The sequence below is a fragment of the Piliocolobus tephrosceles genome, chromosome 15 (genome assembly GCF_002776525.5).
Source record: "Piliocolobus tephrosceles isolate RC106 chromosome 15, ASM277652v3, whole genome shotgun sequence".
Taxonomy (NCBI): Eukaryota; Metazoa; Chordata; class Mammalia; order Primates; family Cercopithecidae; genus Piliocolobus; species Piliocolobus tephrosceles.
The window spans coordinates 33,515,427-33,536,249 of NC_045448.1; the positions used below are offsets into that span (position 1 = coordinate 33,515,427).

The window sequence follows — 20,823 nt, forward strand, 5'->3', positions numbered from 1 at the left end:
TCCTTTATAAGAGGAAGGGACACCAGACTTCTCTCCCTCTGCCATGTGAGAACACAGGAAGAAGGTGACCATCTGCAAGCCAGAAAGAGAGTCCTCACCAGGGGCTTCTCAGCCTCCAGAGCTGTGAGAAACCAATTTCTGTTGTTTAAGCCATCCAGTCTATGGTTTTTTGTTATACCAGCTTGGGCTAAGACAGGTCTCTACCCTGGAAACTGTCCTGGCCTGTAATGTAGCTGTGCTCATGCTTACTGATCCATGGAGGGACCAGGATGGGGAGGGGAACGTTCCAGTGAGCAAATGTTCTGGGGAGGTGTATGGGAGCCTTGGTGCACCAAAGCAGGTCAGCCAGTAGTATCACACCTGGCTCGCTCTGCCCAGGCTTCATGAGTCCGCAGTGACAGGGTGACGTATGAAGGTCACCCAGAAGGATGATGTGCCGTCATGCTGAGTGTGTACCTCTTCTTTAGGTGTTCATTTCACTGAGCAGGTTGTCTACCAGAACCAAGGGGCCTCTTTGAATTTCCTTTTAAGCATTTAATAAGAGGCATGCATCCTCTTAGACACAATCATCCATTTAGTAAAGTAGGCAAGTATCTCCCCACAGCTAAGATTGGAGCCACCTGAGCCCTAAACAACTGACAGTGTGGGAAGCATTTGCTCCAGACAAATCCACTTACCCCATCCCTATCCCTCTTGAGAAAGCTGCCATTGTCTGATGTGGGTAGAATTTGGGGACAACGACAGTGGGAGCTGCTGTATGCAGACTAGCTGGTCCAACACCCGGGAGAGCAGCGTCAGAGTCCCTAGTGGTGCTGTCAGAGTGAGTTTGGACTGTGCAGAGGAGCACTTGAAAGTCTTTTCTGGAAGAGTTAAAAAGAGAAGCCAAGGTTTGAGTGGCTAAAAGAAACCAGAAAAGTCTGTGGGATTCAATGTGATAGGAGTAAATGAACAGTGTCAGGACCGAAGTGTTGGAGCCAGAGAACCAATGGTTTGTGCCAAGACCCATTTAGATTTCCCAGACTCCACCTTCTCAAGCTCACCTCTACCAAGTCACCTTCACCCATATCACAGACATCCAGACCTGCTTCAGATGCCCGGCACCCAACAGCCAGGGATTAGAGCTTTTTATTGAAATCTCTGCTATTGTTTTAGACCAGACTTCTGACTTCTTTTCTCCTTCTGACAAGGAGAGATGACCACAATAATCTTTACAAAATTAAAAAAAATAGGTTCCCTTGAAATCAGACCAGTGAGCAGAAATTCCATGACTGATGGTAGCATATAGCTGTTTCATTTCTCCATATCAAAATGACCAAAGGGTGACTTTGTGTCAGAAAACCCAGATGTTTTTAAAGCAAGTGCATTAGTTCAAAATCAGCCTACTGCCTCATATACTTTTTATGTCTTAGAGGCCCCAGTATGAATCTGGATTCTATAGAAGTTCACTATGATGGAATATTTTCCTTTCTTTCATGAACTCACCATTTACAACTTAGGCAAATCACCTTATCATTTTGGCCTTGGGGCTCTCCTTTATAGCATGAGGTAGTTAAACTGGCAACTAAGTAAAAAATCCCCTTAAAAAGTGGAAATATTCAGTGTCGCCCAGTAGCACAACCTCTTTCTCTATTGGAGCTACGGTTTTCTCTGCGTAGACTAAAAACACTATCAGAAGATGTGAATGACCAAGATGATGAAACCAGGTGCTTAGAGACCAAGGCTCACAGCTGCACTGACCAGTAAATAACCCTTCCCTGGTTTCTGGTTTTTCTTTTTAGAGTAACAAACAACAACAAGAGTAGAGTACCAGTTCAACTTGTATAGACTCTAATTATACAAGTGACTCATTCTAAGGGCTAGAAATTATCCTACAGGAAATTACCCTGAAGGGTTTACAGTGATGAATATCTATGATTTCCTTGAGTCTGACATGGAAAAGTAAGCTGTGACTTGTTGTAGTCAACAAATCCAAACCAACCTGGAAAGGAAGTGGGAGAGAGTGAAACTATATACTCACTATAGTGTGTGGAATCTGAAAATGTTTGCCTCTAAGCAGGAACAGGTACATATTTTTTTTTCAGGTAGCCCAATGTACATTCTAGTTTTTCTAAATGTTTACAAAGTAAAGTACTGAGGGGGCATTGGCACCCAGTCCCATGCTCTTTAGAAAACATTAATGACTGCCTATTTTGCTGATTATAACTTTTTCTATTAATATAAAAGAATAAACCAGAAATCTGAGGAAACTCTAAAACTTGGAGGCAATCTAGACATGTAGAGAATATTACAAGTGGAAATAAATAATAATGTTTTAGACTAACCAAGCTTGACAAATGCTGCAGAAATCTCCGAATTTACTTTCTTGTTCAGGCAAGAGGTGAAATTTGTCTTGCAATTTGAAATTACGTTTTGAGTAAACATGTCAGAAGGTCAGAAGGCTTAAGTAAGCGTAGTAACTGTCTTGTCATTCTTCCTTGTCCAGTCCACAAACAGTAACATTCCAAAGATCTGCACTTTGAAAGATCCTCCTTAGCTTTTGCATCTGTGGTGTCAGTAGGCAGCCCAGTGAGCCTGAGGTAGCACTTGGAAGTGCAGATGTCTACGGCAGCAATCCCTAACCTTTTTGGCACAAGAGACTGATTTTGTGGAAGACTGTTTTTTGATGGACAGGGCAGGCGGTAGGGGTTGGGAAGATGGTTTTGGGATGAAACTGTTCCACGTCAGATCATCAGGCAGTAATTAGATTTTCATAAGGAGCACACAACCTAGATCCCTCGTCTGTGTAGTTCACAGTAGGGTTTGAGGTCCTTTGAGAATCTAATGCCGCAGCTCATCTGACAGGAGGGAGAGCTCAGGCAGTAATGTTCCCTCACCCGCATTTACCTCCTGCCATGCAGCCAGGTTCCTAACAGGCCACGGACCATGCCATGGCCCAGGGGTTGGGGACCCCTGGTTTACAGAACCAGGAAGATATTATAATGATGTAATGAGTGAAATTAATTAGGAATAAGAAAAGTTCTGGACAAGACATGGTGCCTCGTGCTCGTAATCCCAGCACTTTGGGAGGCTGAGGCAAAAGGATTGCTTGAGCCCAGGAATTTGAGACCAGTCTGGGAAACATAATGAGACCTCGTCTCTTAAAAAAAGAAAACAATTATTTCTCTGTTTGGAACAAGTGATAGTTCACTTTCCTCTTAAATCTACTAAAAGAGAAAAGGCACTTAATGGGATGGTAAATGGTAATGTCACTTGGTCTCAATTTGGGGAGACAGCAGAAGGTAGGAGGGACTTTGGGGAACTGGGAGTCAGTCAGTTGCCGCTCAGCTCCATCCAAATGTCGCCTCATGGAGATGCAGCCCTAAAATTAGCAGAACCAGTTTTTCCACAAGAATCTAGAAAACTGGATTTTTAAAGTAAAGATTCAGATTTGTAAATTTTCACAATTAATTCAAAATTTTTGAAACTCTGTGAGAGCCAATCCTGTATGGGCCTAACAAAAAACATACATCTAGGGGCTAAATCTGTTTATAACCTGTAGATGCTGAGTGAGGTGGAACTTATTAGCTTGCACCATCTTCGATTTGGAGAAAGTACAAAGATTCGTGGTTCATTATTTGTATGTCTTTAAATAGGCTTTATCAGATAAAGAGAAAAAAGTTTAAAAAGCAAGGCATTTGAGGACAATGTTTATAGCGTGTGGACAGGAACTCTGCTCTTGCATTTCATTCCTGAAGCATCAGAGCCAGAGTTCTTGGGTAATATGGAATGCGTGATTTTTTTAGGATCCACAGCACACTGAAGTGAGATAGTGCTGATGTCAGGCTTATGGCATCTGTAGTCATCTTGCTGTGGATATATGGTCCTTAATAAAGAATCCATTAGGATGATTCAGATAGGGCCTATGTTACAACAAAGATATGGAAATCCGGATATATTTAGATGACATGAGGAATTTTCTAGTTGTCAAAAAATAAATGTTTGGGCTAGGCACAGTGGCTCACACCTATAATCCCAGCACTTTGGGAGGCTGAGGTGGGTGGATCACTTGAGGTCAGGAGTTCAAGACCAGCCTGGACAACATGGTGAAACCCTGTCTCTACCAAAAAATACAAAAATTAGCAAGGTGTGGAGGCACACGCCTGTAGTCCCAGCTACTCAGGAGGCTGAGATGGGAGAATCACTTGAATCCAGGAGGCAGAGGTTGCAGTGAGCCAAGATTGCACCACTTCACTCTAGCCTGGGTGACAGAGTGAGACCCTATCTCAAAAAGAAAACAAAACAAACTAACAAAAAAAACAAAACTGTACTCCCATCACATTGCTTTAGATGCATGAAAGCAATACGTTTTGGGTCTTGAGTATTTCTTGACATTTCAAGTGTAGATGCAGCTTTAGATATTTCAGCATTTTTTTCCTACTCATTGATTTTTTAATAGTAGCTTTTTTCTTTTTCTCCCAATTCAAGTATGTAGTAATAAGTTACTATCAGATTTGTACATTTTAATTTGTATTTTTGTTTCAATAAATAATAAAATAGTTTGTGTTACATTTCGTACTAGAGAAGTATCTTTTTACCTAAATGCTTGGTGAATACTTTCAAGTTTTGCATGATTAATAGTTAAAGGGTGCTAAGATAATCAAATAAATATATACATGCCCCGTTTCCTGACCTAGAGATTAGAAACAAAGTTTGAAAAGAAGCCAGTAGAAATGAGATATTGTGGTGAGATAAAGATTGGCAAGGGTCTAAAATTGTGAACTTGCAGACTTGTGAAATCCCCACAAATTACCACAGAAGCTGATGAGGTTCTCTTTTTAATTTTAGTCCCAGCGTGGTTTCACTTACTATTTCAACTCTTCAGCATCCTTGTTATGACTAGTAGATCTGTTAGCAAAACTTCTGGTGGAAATGTTTTTGTGTACTATCCACTCCCCCAAATTGTTTTAGGGACATTAATAACATGACATGCATTTATTTTCATTCCACAGAAGAATAAATGCAATCTCCAGATTTGGATCACATTCAAGATTCATTGGTCTATTACTGACATTTCTAAATGTATCTACTGAAATCTCCTGCTCTTTAACCTCTTTGCGGGAAGATATGTGTCTTTGTATGCCCTTGAGTACTTTCTGTGTGTGCTTAATAAATGCCTCTTAAAAATTAGATACTAAATTGATCAATAAAGATATCATTGAATGGTTTGGGTGGTATGCCCAGAGATAGCTAGTTTTAACCTACCAAAATAATGAATAATACAGAGTAAGAAGCATATTATAGAATTTTCATTTAAGAAAATATGGATTAAGTCATAGCAGAAATGGGATTTAAACTAGTTCTCATTTAGTGACACAAATTTCTAGCCTACACTGCCTTTTCCCCCTTCCTTTCTCCAGTCTTTCTTTCCTCTCTTCCTTCCTTCTTTCCTTCCTTTCTTTGCAAAATGGGTATATGTAAGTAAAATTAAAATATATGTGGCTTATGAATTTGAGAGGAGTGACAGAAATAGGAATCATTGTATCCCTAGGTAGAGGGCAGCTTTTGGTCCCTTACCAAGAAAATAATAACAGCAGCTAACACTCATTAAGGGCCTACCATGTGCCAGTTAATAAGCACTTTACCTGTTATTAACTTATTTAGTTCTCATAACAACTCTACAACACAGACATCAGTATTATTCTATCATAGAGATAAAGATACAGACACACAGTAAATTAAATAACTTGCCCCCAAACCACACAGTTAGAAAATTCAAGAGTTGAATTTGATCCCAGTGGTCTGGCTCTAGAGTCCAGGCTCTTAACCTAGTTCTAAACTAGTTCTCATTTCATGACACAAGAACTCATTAAAGAACGAGTAAAATGTGTAAGGCCTGCAAAGAAGGGCTATGGTGGGTTATGTCACATGGGCTCTCACAGAAGCTTTAGTTATGATGTTCAGAACATGATAGTCCCTCTCTCTCCTTCAAAAGGGTTTTTTTTGTTTGTTTGTTTGTTTTGTTTTGAGGCAGTGTCTCACCCTGTTGCCCAGGCTGGAGTGCAATGGCACGATCTTGGCTCATTGTAACTTCTGCCTTCCAGGTTCAAGCGATTCTCCTGCCTCAGTCTCCTGAGTAGCTGGGATTACAGGCATGCGCCACCATGCCCAGCTTATTTTGTATTTTTAGTACAGACAGGGTTTCACCATATTGGTCAGGCTGGTCTCAAACTCCTGAGCTCATGATCCGCCTGCCTCAGCCTCCCAAAGTGCTGAGATTACAGGTGCGAGCCACCGTGCCTGGCCCAAAATGGTTTTGAGTGAAAGAATGAACAAATATATGCTTTAATCCCAACTTGAAGACCTCAGCATCCTGTGAGCATTCCTGCTTTTCCATGCCTCCCTGCCTTCTTCAGTGCCATTTTCTCTGTGTGCAGCGTTCTCCGTCTTCTCTCCGCCCAGTGCATCCCTGCTTGTGTGGCTAGGCACAGATCTGTTCTATGAGTCACCTTGTTTTTACCTTTCTCACAACTCTTTCATAATGCCCTGGATCATAACTTCTGTCCATGTGTGCCCCCTCTCTAGATCCTCAAGCTTCCGAGATCACATTCTATGCCCGACATATACTTGTACCTCCGCCATGGTGTTAATCCCAGTGTCTGGCACAGAAATAAGTGTTTATTCAACAGACAAGAAAGTGACTGGAGAAGTATTCACTGTAATTTTATTCTCTTTAACAATCTGTAATACTAAAAATTGGAAAGCATATCTTGAAATTGCATTATGGGCCTGTTAATATAAAAGGAATAAAAGTATTCAATAATCAAAAGAGAAACATCAAGATAAGAATAAGGTTAGGCTCATCTCCAACCCCCTCCCATTTCTGACCTCTGTTCCCCTCCTAAGATTCACTCCCATCCCTGGTCCTAGCCCTATACTGAACAGTGAGTCCCTCCCTAAGGCAAACCACCTATCTCCCTGGCCTTGTCCAGACATCTAATCCTCACTCTATATAGTGATTGAAACCCCAGTTTTTGGCCAGGCGTGGTGGCTCAATCTCAGCACTTTGGGAGGCGGAGGTGGGCGGATTGCCTGAGCTCAGGAGTTCAAGACCAGCCTGGGCAACATGGTGAAACCCCATCTCTACCAAAAATACAAAAATTAGCTGCGTGTGGTGGTGCGCACGTGTGGTCCCAGCCACACGCGGGAGAACTGCTTGAACCCAGGAGGTGGAGGTTGCAGTGTGCCAAGATCATGCCACTGCACTCCAGCCTGGGCAACGGAGTGAGACCCCGTCTCAAAACAAAACAAAACAAAAACCCGTTTTTGGTGTCTCAATGCACAATGTTAATTAAGTAGCAAAATCTCGGCATTTAAAAACTCTGAAATATTTACATAAATGATTTGACCCAAGTCACTTGTAAGGGTCAACTGATTTGGGTCAAATCACCTATGTCTTGAGCTATACTCAGAGAATTACATGCCACATTAAAATACCAAATCCAAAAAAAAGAGAGGATAAGATTAGAGAAGAAAATTAAAGAAGAAACCAATTTGAAGTTTAGAGACCATGTCAGAAGAATATGATGGCAGAGAAAGGTAGTCATATAAAGATATCAGGCACACTTCTGGGCTAGGGGCTAGAAAAAATACAGTTTTGTTTTTAAGCCGGTGGAGAGACCAACAGAACCAACCATTCAGTAACATAAATTTTACAAAGCTAAAGGAAGTCAGTATGCTGAGTGCCAAAATCCACCTGGAAGGGTGAGGAGGGAGGAGGAGATTTCTGGAAAAGTGAGTAGGGGATTGCCAAGCATAAGTATTGGGAGAGGAGAGACATTCAGAAAAATAAAGAAACAATGTGTGCAAAGCATGGGGTCTGTGAAATGGGAGCTCCCTTTCACAGCAGTAGCACGTGTGCTGGAGTAAAGAGAGGAAAGAGGAAGGAGGGAATGCAGGGGGCAGGCTTTGTATGCCATGGAAAGGACTTTCTATTTGTGTAAGACCACAGGAAACTGTGGAAGAATTTTGGAGAGAGGAGTTCCGCAATCACTCTGATAATTTGGAAAGATTGATTTGGTCCCAGGAGAAAGGGGAGATAAACAGGAAGTGAGAACCCATCTGGAAGTCTGAGGAGTGAGACATTGTGGTGGGCCAGGGGAAACGGGACAACAGCTTGAACCCAGGAGAGGTGGTGGAGATGAAGGGCAGTGGGGGAGAAGAAGAGACAACTGAGAGGTAGGTGATCAGACTTGGGCATGAGGGATGGCAAAAGAGGGTGCTAGGAAATCTAGGGTGAGTCCCAAGTTTCTGGCATGGAATACTGGGAGGCAGGTTGAGCCACAGACCAAGGAAGAAAATACAGAAGATACAGCAGGTTAAAAAAGTGAGAAGGGGGTGGGTGCCGTAGCTCATGCCTGTAATCCCAGCACTTTGGGAGGCTGAGGCAAGCAGATCACGAGATCAGGAGTTTGAGACCAGCCTGGCGAACATGGTGAAACCCCATCTCTAATAAAAACGCAAAAAGTAGCTGGGCATGGTGGCACATACCTGTAATTCCAGCTACTCAGGTGGCTGAGGCAGGAGAATCGCTTGAACCTGGGAGGCAGAGGTTGTAGTGAGCCGACATAGTGCCACTGCACTCCAGCCTAAGCGATGGAGCAAGACTCTTTCAAAAAAAAAAAGTGAGGACATATTCTTTATGTCCTTTATATTCTGCCTAAGTCATGTCCAAAGTGACTGTACCATTTTACATTCCCACATATTCTTTAATTAATTAGAAGTATTTCATTGAGACATAGTTTATATAACATTGGAACCTACCCCTTTAAAGTGCACACTTCAGGCTGGGCATGGTGGCTTATGCCTGTAATCCTAGCACTATGGGAGACCGAGGCAGGCAGACCACCTGAAGTCAGGAGTTCAAGACCAGCCTGGCCAACACCGTGAAACCTTATCTCTACTAAAAATACAAAAATTAGCTGGGCATGGTGGCATGCACCTGTAATTCCCAACTACTTGAGAGGCTGAGGCAGAAGTATCGCTTGAACCCAGGAGGAGGAGGTTGCAGTGAGCCAGGATTGCGCCACTGCACTCCAGCCTGGCGACAGAGCAAGACTTCATCTCAAGAAAATAAATTAATTAAATAAAGTGCACAGTTCAGTGGTATTTAGTGTATTCACAAGGTTCTTCAACAACTACCACTATCAAATTGGACAGCAATTTTATCACTCCAAAAAGAAACGGTGAACCCACTGCAGTTACTCCCCATTCCCGCCTTCCCTCAGTGCCCGGCAACCACTAATCTTCTCTCTGTTGCTATAGATTTGCCTACTCTAGATATTTTCTATAAATGGAGTTGTACAATATGTGGCCTTCTCTGTCTGGCCTGTTTCACTTAGCGTAACGTTTTCAAGGTTCATCTATATTGTAGAATGTATCAGTGCCTAGTTCCTTTTTATCATTAAATAATATTCCATTGTATGGAGAGACTTCATTTTGTTTATCCATTTATTGATTGATAGACATTTGGGTTGTTTTCATTTTGGAGAAATTATGAATAGTACTGCTATGAACATTTTTCAGTTCTCTTGGGTATGTACCTAGGAATGAATTTGCTAGATCGTATGGTAACTCTATGTTTAAGTTTTTGGTGAGCTGCCTAACTCATTTCCAAAGTGACTGTACCATTTTACATTTCCACTAGCAATGAATGAGGGTGAGATATGAAAACTTACCCAAAAGTTAAGTAAAACTTGCCCAAAGTCACATGCTAATAAGTAGAAGAGCTAGGATGCAATCCCAAGTCCGCCTGTCTCCAAATCCTACTCCCTTCCTCTGCAGTTCACGTGTAGCTGATCTCTGGTTTGGAGTCATTAACGTAGAGGTGTAGTTGAAGCCACTTCTGTGTATGAGTTCAGCGTGGAGACCTGAGAACCGTTGGCAGTTTAGAGGCCAGCAGTAGAAGTGGAGTCTGCAGATGAGACTGAGAAGGTATGACCAGAGATATAGAAGAAAAACCAAGAAAGAGATGTTGCCAGGAAAACCAGCCAAAAGGAGAATTTAAGGGAGGGTGTAGTCAAGGAGTACTATACTGCGGCCGAACCTTAGCGTAAGAAGACAATGAAGAGAGCTTAGCGAGTGTAATGACTTTTGCCAGAGTAGTTTGAGTGGAGTATGAGGGCAGGAAGTAGAAGGGGAGTTAGACAGAGCTTGATGTGGGTGGTCTAAAGAGAGGATCAAATAGAACCAGCAAATTCTACTTGACTGTGAGGGATGGGAGAGATGGCCAGTAGAGGGTTGCCAAATTTTGTTTGTTTGTTAGTGTTTGGTTTTGGCCAGAAGGCACTTCACATTTACCTACATAGAAGAAACACAAGGGGAGTTACAAGCTAGAGGAAGGAGAAGTGGTAAGACACATGAACTCTAGACAGTTACACCAAGGAGCTGGTGAAGAGAGAAGAAAGGCATGGTGCTGTTTCTGGGTGGGGGGGTGGGAGGGGGGTGCAGAGACCTTCATATGGCAGGTCAGGGGAAATTAGTTCACTCTGGGCTTCCCTTCATTTGTCTTAATTTGCTCACACTTTAGTAAATTACAATTGATTAATTCCTCCTTTTACAACCTACCAACAACATCCTTATTCCCATTCCTTGGTCTCCTTTAACTGTCTCCTTTTTTTGTTTTGTTTTGTTTTTTTGAGACTGAGTCTCCCTCTGTTGCCCTGTTGCCTAGGTTGGAGTGCAGTGGCAGAATCCTGGGTCACTTCTCACTACAACCTCCACCTCCCGGGTTCAAGGGATTCTCCTGCCTCAGCCTCCCAAGTAGCTGGAACTACAGGCACGCACCACCACATCTGGCTAATTTTTTTGCATTTTTAATAGAGACAGGGTTTCACCATATTGTTCAGGCTGGTCCCGAACTCCTGACCTCAGGTGATGTGCTCGCCTTGGCCTCCCAAAGTGTTGGGATTATGGGTGTGAGCCACCAGGCCCAGCCTTCCTCTAACTCTTTAACCTTTACTTTATGAAAAGCTAGCTTCTTCTCCCTCTATCTTCTTTCTCATTCTCTGTCTCTCTAGATGCACTAATGAGTCCAAAATACCCATCAGAAACCCTAGTTTCTCAGAGTTGTGGCATTTCTGAAAGCTAATCTGGCATGCTAACAAACCAGTTTATCAACCTCTAAAATTCTTAAGAACTCCCAAAGTTCTCTTTTAGCATTTTGACAGGCTGTTTCCCATATGTAAATCTGTTCTTACTCCACTTATAATATTGTTCTAATGGAAAATATATATTCTGAATTTCAAATAACCACTTTACAAATTTAGTTGGGAACATTTCACAATTTTAGGACTTCCTTTTTTCTCACTGTGATTTGTGCTCTTAAAACATTTTTGAAATGAATTTTTTTTGTTCTGATGAGGAGGGCAGAGTAGTAGTATTTATCTCATGTCAGAGATGATGAAAGTGAGCCTCAGAGAAGTTAAATGGGACCTAAGATACTACATAAATTTTCTAGTCACTTATATTTTCTTGTTTTATAGGTATGGACTGTGAGTTCTTTTCAGGAGTAAGGTGAAATTAGTTGATGTCTTAGATGGGAGAAACACAGATATCATTGCCTCTTGAGATTTGTTTTTCCTTTAGAGAAAAGAAGAACCATTTGCTGCAGGAAAAACAACTGAAATAAAAGGGAATGACAAAGTCATTAAGTGGAACCTTCTAATTATGGGCTTCAAGCTGTGTAACTTTATTTGAGAGCACAGAAATAATTTTAAACACACTTTTTTTTGTTTCTGTACTTTACCGTTAATTGGTTCCAATAAAAAGTCTAGCTCCAAATCCCTGATTTCAGAAGTAATTTCAAACTGAGATGTTACCATCCCATAAAAGAGTACTATAAACACACGGGTTTCTAAATAGGAGCAAAATGTTTTTGCTTAGATAATAACAAAGTACAGTTTCTCTTAGAAAAGAGAAATTTATATTACATCTTCAATATCTGTGTATACAAAGTTAGTGTCTAAATGGTAAAGGAAATCTTTATTAAAGCTTATCACTGTCAATAGTGAAACTGGATAATAAAATTAATAATAAAAATAAAGCAGCATTGTGCAACCCCTACGCTTTTTGCAATCCTTTCATTTATTCGTGCCTTTAAAAAAATCCAAAGATGGTTCAGAACTCATTGTATCCCTACCTGACCCCAAACATTTTCTCTGTCATCAGCTTTTAATCTAAATATTTTGTCTCACGTGTGTTCTTATTCATTTTTCACATAGTGATAAATTTCTGGATTGCAAATTGCATTTGTCTATCCTATGCCTAATTCTGGAACCATGTTCAGGTGTTTCCACCACCTCACTGTCTGACACTAATGGACTTAGCCTGTATTTTCCATTGTAATTTTGTGACCCATAAAGCTTAGTATCTTTCCTGTCAAGAAGGCCTCCTAGATCTCCTTGGGTGGAATTCGGTCCCATTTCTGTGCTCCTGCAATGCCCTGGGCATCTGTCTCTGTCACCAGACTTAATGGACTCTTTGGTTTATAATAACTGATTTATATTATGTCTCCTGCATGGAATTGTATGCTCTTGAGAATGGGCTGTCTACACCTCCAGCCTATTGCTATAAACATTGTGTTTAATGTTTAATAGACAATAAACGTTGGCTTTTGTGCCCACCAAACTAATGCCTTTCTCTGAGAACCTGCAGGTCCATTTAAAGGCAATCTTTCATTATTATATTAGTGCTTCTTGCTGCATTCCTGTGTAGCAACTTAAAATTCCTGTTTTCAAATCCTTTCCCTTGTTTTTACTATGGTCAGCTTCCACTCCCATCCTAGAGTGATGGTAGTTTAGGAGAGATTTTGTGGTCCAGGCTATGCCTTCTGTTCACATTCTCTTGCTTTTTAGAGGCTTTCTATGTAATGTCTTCATTCCCTTGGAGCCTCTTTTGTGTAGATTCTATCCTCGGAGATTGTCATCTGGATGCAGTGGGATAATCCCTAAGAATTTTACTTATGCAGTTGTTAAAAATGCCTTCCTGTTCATAGGGAGCACATGAGGCAGAGCACGTTGGTATTGGTACCAAGCACTAAACAGAAGTCAATAACCAGCTCAGAGCTCATCTCACAAGGCCTCATTGTATTTTTTGGTGAGAATTAAGTAACAAGCAAGATTTAGCCGCATTTTAGTTATTGCTAGATTGTTTGGGAGGGGCCTGGCCTCCCAGAGTTTGTTGGGGAAAAACCTCAACACAGTGACCAACATGAAGAGCACCTAAATGATTCCTCCTCTTCCTCCTTCTCCGTATCATCATCATCATCACCACCACCACCACCACCATTATGATCAGCATCAAATCCACTCTGAAGGAAAGGAGTAAGGGAATGTGACTTTATTTCAGGGAATTTGAGACCAGGTACTTCCAGAGCATTAGGACTGCAGACAGGATTCTTTTTTTTTTTTTTTTTTTTTTTTTTTTTTTTTGAGACGGAGTTTTGCTCTTGTTGCCCAGGCTGGAGTTCAATGGCCCGACCTCAGCTAACCACAACCTCTGCCTACTCCTACTGGGCCCAAGTGATTCTCCTGCCTCAGCCTCCTGAGTAGCTGGGATTACAGGCATGCACCACCATGCCCAGCTAATTTTGTATTTTTAGTAGAGATGGAGTTTCTCCATGTTGGTCAGGCTGGTCTTGAACTCCTGACCTCAGGTGATTTGCCCACCTCAGCCTCCCAAAGTGCTGGGATTACAGGTATGAGTCACCATGCCCGGCCAACAGGTTTCTTAGGAACATAATATTGGCATTTTCGAGAGAAGAAAATATTGATCTTTAAAAAAATGATTTTCCTAAAGTTTAAAATGTTAACTTCTGAGGCTCAAGTTTCCTAGTTCTGGGTCTTACTTTGAGGTATTATTTAGAAATTGAACACTGGAGTTACCATAGTAGGTCATAATCCTTCAATGTGGTTGAATGTGTCTATCTGGAAGCCATCCAACTGCAGGTGTCTAGAACGCGTATATATCATTTCCCTGCTATGTTCGGCTGCAGCCAAATGCAAGGAAAATATCCCCTTGGTGGGACTTTGGAATTTCATGGTATTTATTACTAAAGCTTCTCTAAGATTCTCATTTCTTGTTCAACTTGTGTCAGGTAGCTGTAAATATGTTGGTTTGGTTGCCAATATTCAATACCAGTAACCAAGAAAACATAAATAAAATGCAGTTAAGCCTTGTTACTTGTTACCAGAAAATGCAGCGAGGTCTTGTGAGATGAGCTCTGAGCTGGTTATTGACTTCTCTTCAGTACTTGGTACCAGTGATTCCCTGAGTTGCCAAGCTTGCCATAATAGTGAAAGTTATTCATTTTCAGACAATAGGGGCCAGTGATAGGATGCTTACCAGCCAAACACAGGGAATAACAAACCTTTGTTCTAGACAATGTCTGGAAATTGATCTAATGGGCAGGCCTTAACAACAGCTAAAATTTTTGTGGGTAGTTGAAAAACATAAATTTTGGAGATGGACTTTGCTTTGTAACTTAACTAGTGACATGATATTGGACAAGTAATTTAACCTCTGTAGGCCTCAATTTCCTTATCCATGAAATGGAGAAAATAAGACTTAGCTTTCGGGGTGTTATAATATTTAAAGATAATATGGATAATTTTCCCAACATTGTATCTGTCACATTACATTGTGACAACAAATGGTATTTGTAGATGCTGTTGTTACTTCATTTTCTAAAGTCCAGCACAATGTTGATTATTAATTCCCCATTAAACGTAGTGAAATCTCTTTTCAGGATAAAACAAACAACAAAAATTTTAAAATCTAGGAAGATCCTATTATCACATTAAATAAACACACCCAATGCAAGAAGGACAAAAAATTTCTTTTAGGGTTGAAAATTACTGTATTAACCATGGCTCCTTCCTACTGTCATTGTTAAATAACCCTTGGAGATACTGCTTCACCATCCATAAATATGGGAGATTTTAGTCTTCATGTCATCAGTTATGGTCCATTTACAATGAATGAACTTTGCCATAATCACCGGGCCCATTTCTTATATTCGTACTATCCCAGTAGGTTTGTAATAGAAACAAGTTTGACAGTGATGACAGTATGACTTTGGTGGAGCACACTGGGAAGAACACCTGATTGAAGAAAATGAAGTAGAAAGAGAAATTCAAAGAACAGAGGAGTGAACTTGAAAGGAATGAGAAGGAAAATTTAAACAGAAACAAGACCAGTGCAGAAGTAAACAAAGAATTTCAAATATAGTCAACTGAGGCCAGGCACACTGGCTCACGCCTGTAATCCCAGCACTCTGGGAGGCCAAGTTGGGCAGATCACTTGAGGTCAGCAGTTCAGGACCATCCTGGCCAACATGGTGAAACCCCATCTCTACTAAAAATACAAAAATTAGCCGGGCATGGTGGTGTGCACCTGTAAACCCAGCTACTCGGAAGGCTGAGGTAGGAGAATTGCTTGAAACTGGGGGGCAGAGGTTGAAGTGAGCCGAGATCATACCAGTGCCCTCCAGCCTGGGTGACAGAGCGAGACTCAGTTAATGAGAGCATTGGAGAGTGTGAGTAGTGGGGCAGAGATGCAGAAAGCCTATTAGGGAAGGTGGGGATCATAAGAAAGGTGGCTCAGGTGGTAGTTACCAGAATGAAATATTTTGGATCAAGTCAAAGGATGGGAGAGAAATGAGTCTGTCTCTGTTGCCCAGGCTGGAGTGCAGTGGCAGGATCTCGACTCCCTGCAACCTTCGCCTCCCAGGTTCGGTGATTCTCCTGCCTCAGCCTCCCAAGCAGCTGGGATTACAGGCATGCACCACCATGCCTGGCCACTTTTTGTATTTTTATTACAGATGGGGTTTCACCATGTTGGCCAGGGTGGTCTCAAACTCCTGACGTCAAGTGATTCACCTGCCTCGGCCTCCCAGAGTGCTGGGATTACAGGCATGAGCCACCGTGCTTGGCCCATATCTGGATTCTTCCAGCTGCAGAATGGAGAATACATTGTATACCGAGGATGGGGAAACCAGTTAAAACCAGTTAAAATCATTCAGGCAAGACATGATGGTTGTCTAAACCAGCATGTGTCCATGGAGATGGCAAGGAAGTGGTTGGTTGCAGAATTTCTTTTGAAAATAGATTCAGAAAGATCTACTGATCCATTGGCTATGGGGAATGATCAGAATCAAGGGTAATTCCCAGGTTTCTAGCTAGATATTTGGTTGGGTGATGGTGTCATTCTCCTGAGATTGAGAAATTGAGAGTGGAGGGGAGGAGAAGGAAGTTTATAGGAGGAAAATGATGAGTTCATTTTGGCCGTATTGATTTAGAGATGCCTGAGACTCCAAGGAGAAATTTTGTTTTCAATGATTTCCCTTGATCATATCAAGGAGAAATTTTGAGTTAACTTCTAGATATCCATTACAGACTTCCGAGTTAAGACCTGGGCATCTTTAAGTGCTAAGATTTAGCAGGAAAAATAAATATTGGAGGAAGAGGCAAAAGAGTGAGAAGTTAATTCATGTAACATGGTCCCTGGGAGGACAAGAGTAAGGGATCCATACACAGGTGGAGGGATGACCTTGGATAAAAAAGAGGGCCACTTCTTTCAATGCAATAGCAGGAGAGACCCCAAAAAAGGGCATTCATGTAGGTGAAGTTGTCATTTTTATGGAAGGAAGTCAAGGAAGTTTCTGTCTGGGAACTTCCATTTACTCTAAAAAGGAGACACAGTCATCTGCCAGAAGGTATGATGGATACAGTTCTGAGGTTTACCAAGAGGAGAAAATACACAAAAGCCATTGTGAAAAGAGAAGAAAGGAACCAGAATTATCGGGATTATTTCTGTCAAGAGTAGAAGGCTGATGTTTCTCTTCTTCTGGAGGTTTTCTTTTGTTTGGTTGTTGTTGTTGTTGAGAGGATGTTTAGTGTTCCTTGTTCTTTGGTCTGTTGTATCACCCACCCATGTCATGTTTCTAAAATTATTTCAGATAACTTCTGGAACAATGTATATAAATTTCCCCTGCATTCAAGAAGCAATTCTGAGTTTTTATTGTTATGATCTAGTCACACTTTCCATAACTCCGAGCCTCGGAACTAAAACAGGGCTGGCATTTGTTAGGTGGTGTCCTCACCAGGGCACAGATCCTAGCTCCCATTTCACCCAGCTTTGCTTAATATGGTGAAGAGGACGTTAAGATACCAATGGAAATGAAATAATAAGAAAATCAGGCAGGGTGTGGTGGCTCATGCCTGTAATCCCAGCCTTTGGGAGGCCGAGGTGGGTGGATCCTTGAGGTCAGGAGTTTGAGACCAGCCTGGCCAACATGGGGAAATGTTCATCTCTACTGAAAATACAAAAATTAGCCAGGCGTGGTAACACATGCTTGTAATCTCAGCTACTTGGGAGGCTGATCACTTGAACCTGGGAGGCGGAGGTTGCAGTGAGCTGAGATCACGCCACTGCACTCCAGCCTGGGTAAAAGAGCGAGACCATCTCAAAAAAAGAAAAAAAAAATCCAGATATGATCATGCCACTCTCCTTTCAAACAATGGCTTCCTATTGCCCTTTGGATAAAGTATATACTCCTTACTAAAGCTTACAATACTATCATGAGCTACTTCTACTGACTTTTTAGTCTCATCTCTTGCCATAACACTTTAGTCATCCTAATGTCTTTTCGATTTCTCATAATTGTCATCTTCTTTACCAAGCTAAAACTCCTCAGGCTTCTAGACTAAATTAGTGCCCCTCCCTACCTGCTCTGTGCTCCATTAGGATATTTTATTGTAATTCTTCCTTTCATTCTTTGCTAGACTATACAGGCAAGGATTGTGTCTGTCTTGCTTATCCATTTATCCTTCCCTTCCCCAACACCAGCCCCTTCTACCAGCCACTCTAGTGTTCTGTTCAGTGTCTGGTGTCTAGTAGATCCTCGGTAAGTATTTATCAAAAAAATTAATTATCTTTCAGAGTTTTTATTATCATTTCATTTACTAAACTCAATCTCAATTCTCCTATGGAGTATCAGATAATATAATCACAGAACTTTAAAAAAAAATCTCATGTGTCTGTGGTGATAAAGAGAAATTAAGTTTGTATATTTCCAGAACAATGAATGCTGACATCTTTGGCATTAATCTTTAAGACTTTAAAGTTTGTAACAATTACCACTTGTTTTTTAGTCATTTAGAAAAATCTCTTTGTCTCCATACGGAGGTCATATAAATGTAAAGATATTTATGTAGTCATTTATGCATAAAGATAATAACTGCCATTAGCAGGGAAGGATCTTCAAGAAATTCTTTTATCTTGGAATAGAGATAATATGATAGACAAGACAATCGTTGAAAGTTCTAATATGGCCAACATCATTTCAAAACGATTTGTTAAACACTTATTAGTTACAATATTTCACCTTATAAATCCTACAATTCTAGAGCCAGGAGAAAGCTTCCCTGTCATTTTGGCATACTTCCTAGACACCGTCTGGGAATTTAGTCTACAACATCTCTGACAGTCATGACCTAACTTTGACTTCCGAACCTTTGGGAATTGGAGTCCCTTGCTAGTGAGGCTGCCTGGCCCACTAATAGGTGCTCCAGTGTCACCGTACTTTTTCTTAGAATATCTTTTCTCTTCTCTAAATGAACTTCTCTCTCCCTGCCGCTTCTGCAAATTGGTCCGCTACTTCAGGCCTCAACTTAAAAGACTTTTAATATGGGAGGGGAAGAAGTAGTGTGAGCTTCATACTGAGCACTCAGCGTTCTGTAGGCTCCATGATGGATTCACTTTACGTGACCTCACAAACTCCTTAAACAGTCTAATAAAGTACGCAGCATTATGGCATTTTACTCAGAGATAAGTCAGACTTTCCCCATTTGGTTACCTAATGTTGAAACTCAATTTTTTTTAATGGAGAGGTTCTGAGTCAAGAGCCTGGTATGCTCATTTTTATCTGTTAATGATCAGTTTCGTGGAATTGGCTTCCTTTTATTATTTCTAAAATTGGGAGCACAGTTCTTATTGTCCTAGGCAACCTCAGAAGGATGTTTTTTGACAACAGAGGCTTCACAGGTCATGTTAATGAACATCCTTTTGCTACAGGAACATATCATAGCCTTTGAAATCACACCCAACAAAACTCTATTGCCCTTTAAAAATAACACTTTTCTTTTAGAAATAATCCAAACCCTGGGAGAAATTTGGCTTATTGTGTCCCTTTCAGACTTGGGAGAAAATGTCTATGCTGGAGAGCAATAATTTTCATCGCAGTCGGAGAGCACCTATCAAGACTACGGCAAGTCCTAAACAAACAGCAAGTCCTTAAGTCCCCATTGGGAGACTAAACAACCTGCTCTAAAATAACATTGACATTCGTGTTGAGACAATCAGTAATGATTTAGGGTCAGAGTTTAGTGATCACGACCACAGACTGTTTTAAGGATTTACTTTTCAAAGTCAGTGTTTGGAAATTCTTAATGAGTAATCCACTGATATAAGTATATTTGCATGAAATAGTAGTGTATACTATGTGTGTAGAACTTGGCTTTGTCCCATATGTGGGTTTTTAATAGGCTGCGAAAAAGCTTACTCGATTAAAAAAAAAAAATTGTGTTACCAAGTAACTATTTTGAATATTTGCCCTTGTTAATTGATGATGTGGGTGAAGTTTAGACAAAATCTCAAATACCACCTATAACTCAAAGTTTTTGAAAATGCTTTAACACAATGTGGATTCTTTGGGTTATCATGATCTAATTCTGTTTGGGGGCTTCTTTCTGTTCTTTTGTCAGGTTCTCCAAAGTACTTATCACTCAGGTTGAATAAACCAGTTCTACAGACTGCGTCTTCCATGCATTTCCCAATGGTGCTAACTGCCCTTAAAATTATTTCAGATTTGGAACTCTATCTGTATGGAAACAACAGGTAAGTATTTCTTTAAATTGTCGTAAATTATGTAAGAATTCTCATTAAAAAATAAATATGCCTAGAGAAACTAAAACAAACATGCTATGATGTTAACAGGAGTTATCTTTGGATGATGAGATTAAGGATAACTTTTTCCTTAATGTCCTGTTTTAAATGATAAGTGTATATTGCTTTTGTAATAAAGAAGCCTTGTTTTGAAAAAGGCAGTTGTAGACACAATAATGTCGGCACAGAAATGAGACCTCAGGTAAATGTGCAGGTGACAGAAGGTGGAGCCAGAGACTCTGACACATCTACTGATTGCAGAAACAGATTGTAACCTGATAGCCCGGCCTACCTGGCCCATGATGTGCCAGTTTCTTTGCAGATCAGAAATATAACCCTAAACATGGTGATGAGTCTTTGGTTCCAGGTTATCTCTAACCCCTTATGGGGACGTCAACACCTTCCCCAAACAGCTCAGTTGAATAATTTTGGTTTCGAATTGAGAAACCAGTTTAGTCTAGGCCTATTTGTTCTAAGTAATATGTCTACTGTTCAGTGAGTAACGGGATAAAAAAAAAAAAAGTCTGTATACACCTGAAGGTAATCAAACTTGTTAATTATTCAATCTTGACTTTTAAGGGTACTGATAGAGTTGACATTAGAGGAATCAGAGAAGTTCTGCCCCAGAATGTCTTGGAAAAGGCAAGTTCTCATGATTAATATAGGCAATTATATTAAGTTTAGAAAACTGGCAGAAATTTTTGTTCCAGTGATGTTTACTTAAAGCTGATTTAGTAAACAAACTTTAAAAAGTCTCTTAAAAATATATGGTATCTATACACACTCACATAAATATATTCAAAGACAAACCTGTGACAAGTTTCATGATATTTATTTCCTCAT

General features: G+C 40.7%; 1 protein-coding gene across 14 annotated transcripts in view; it reads left to right on the forward strand.

Moving 5' to 3' along the window:
• RASGRP3 (RAS guanyl releasing protein 3) overlaps nt 1–20,823 on the forward strand; it is a 115,122-nt gene that overhangs the window by 15,335 nt on the left and 78,964 nt on the right. For all 14 annotated transcript variants that reach the window (XM_023216368.3, XM_023216377.3, XM_023216366.3 and 11 more), the window contains exon 2: nt 19,800–19,932. Coding sequence is in view for 1 of the 14 variants with exons in the window: in XM_023216376.3 (XP_023072144.2) it covers nt 19,859–19,932 (74 nt within the window). In the remaining 13 variants the exon portion in view is untranslated. The remainder of the gene's footprint in view (nt 1–19,799; nt 19,933–20,823) is intronic.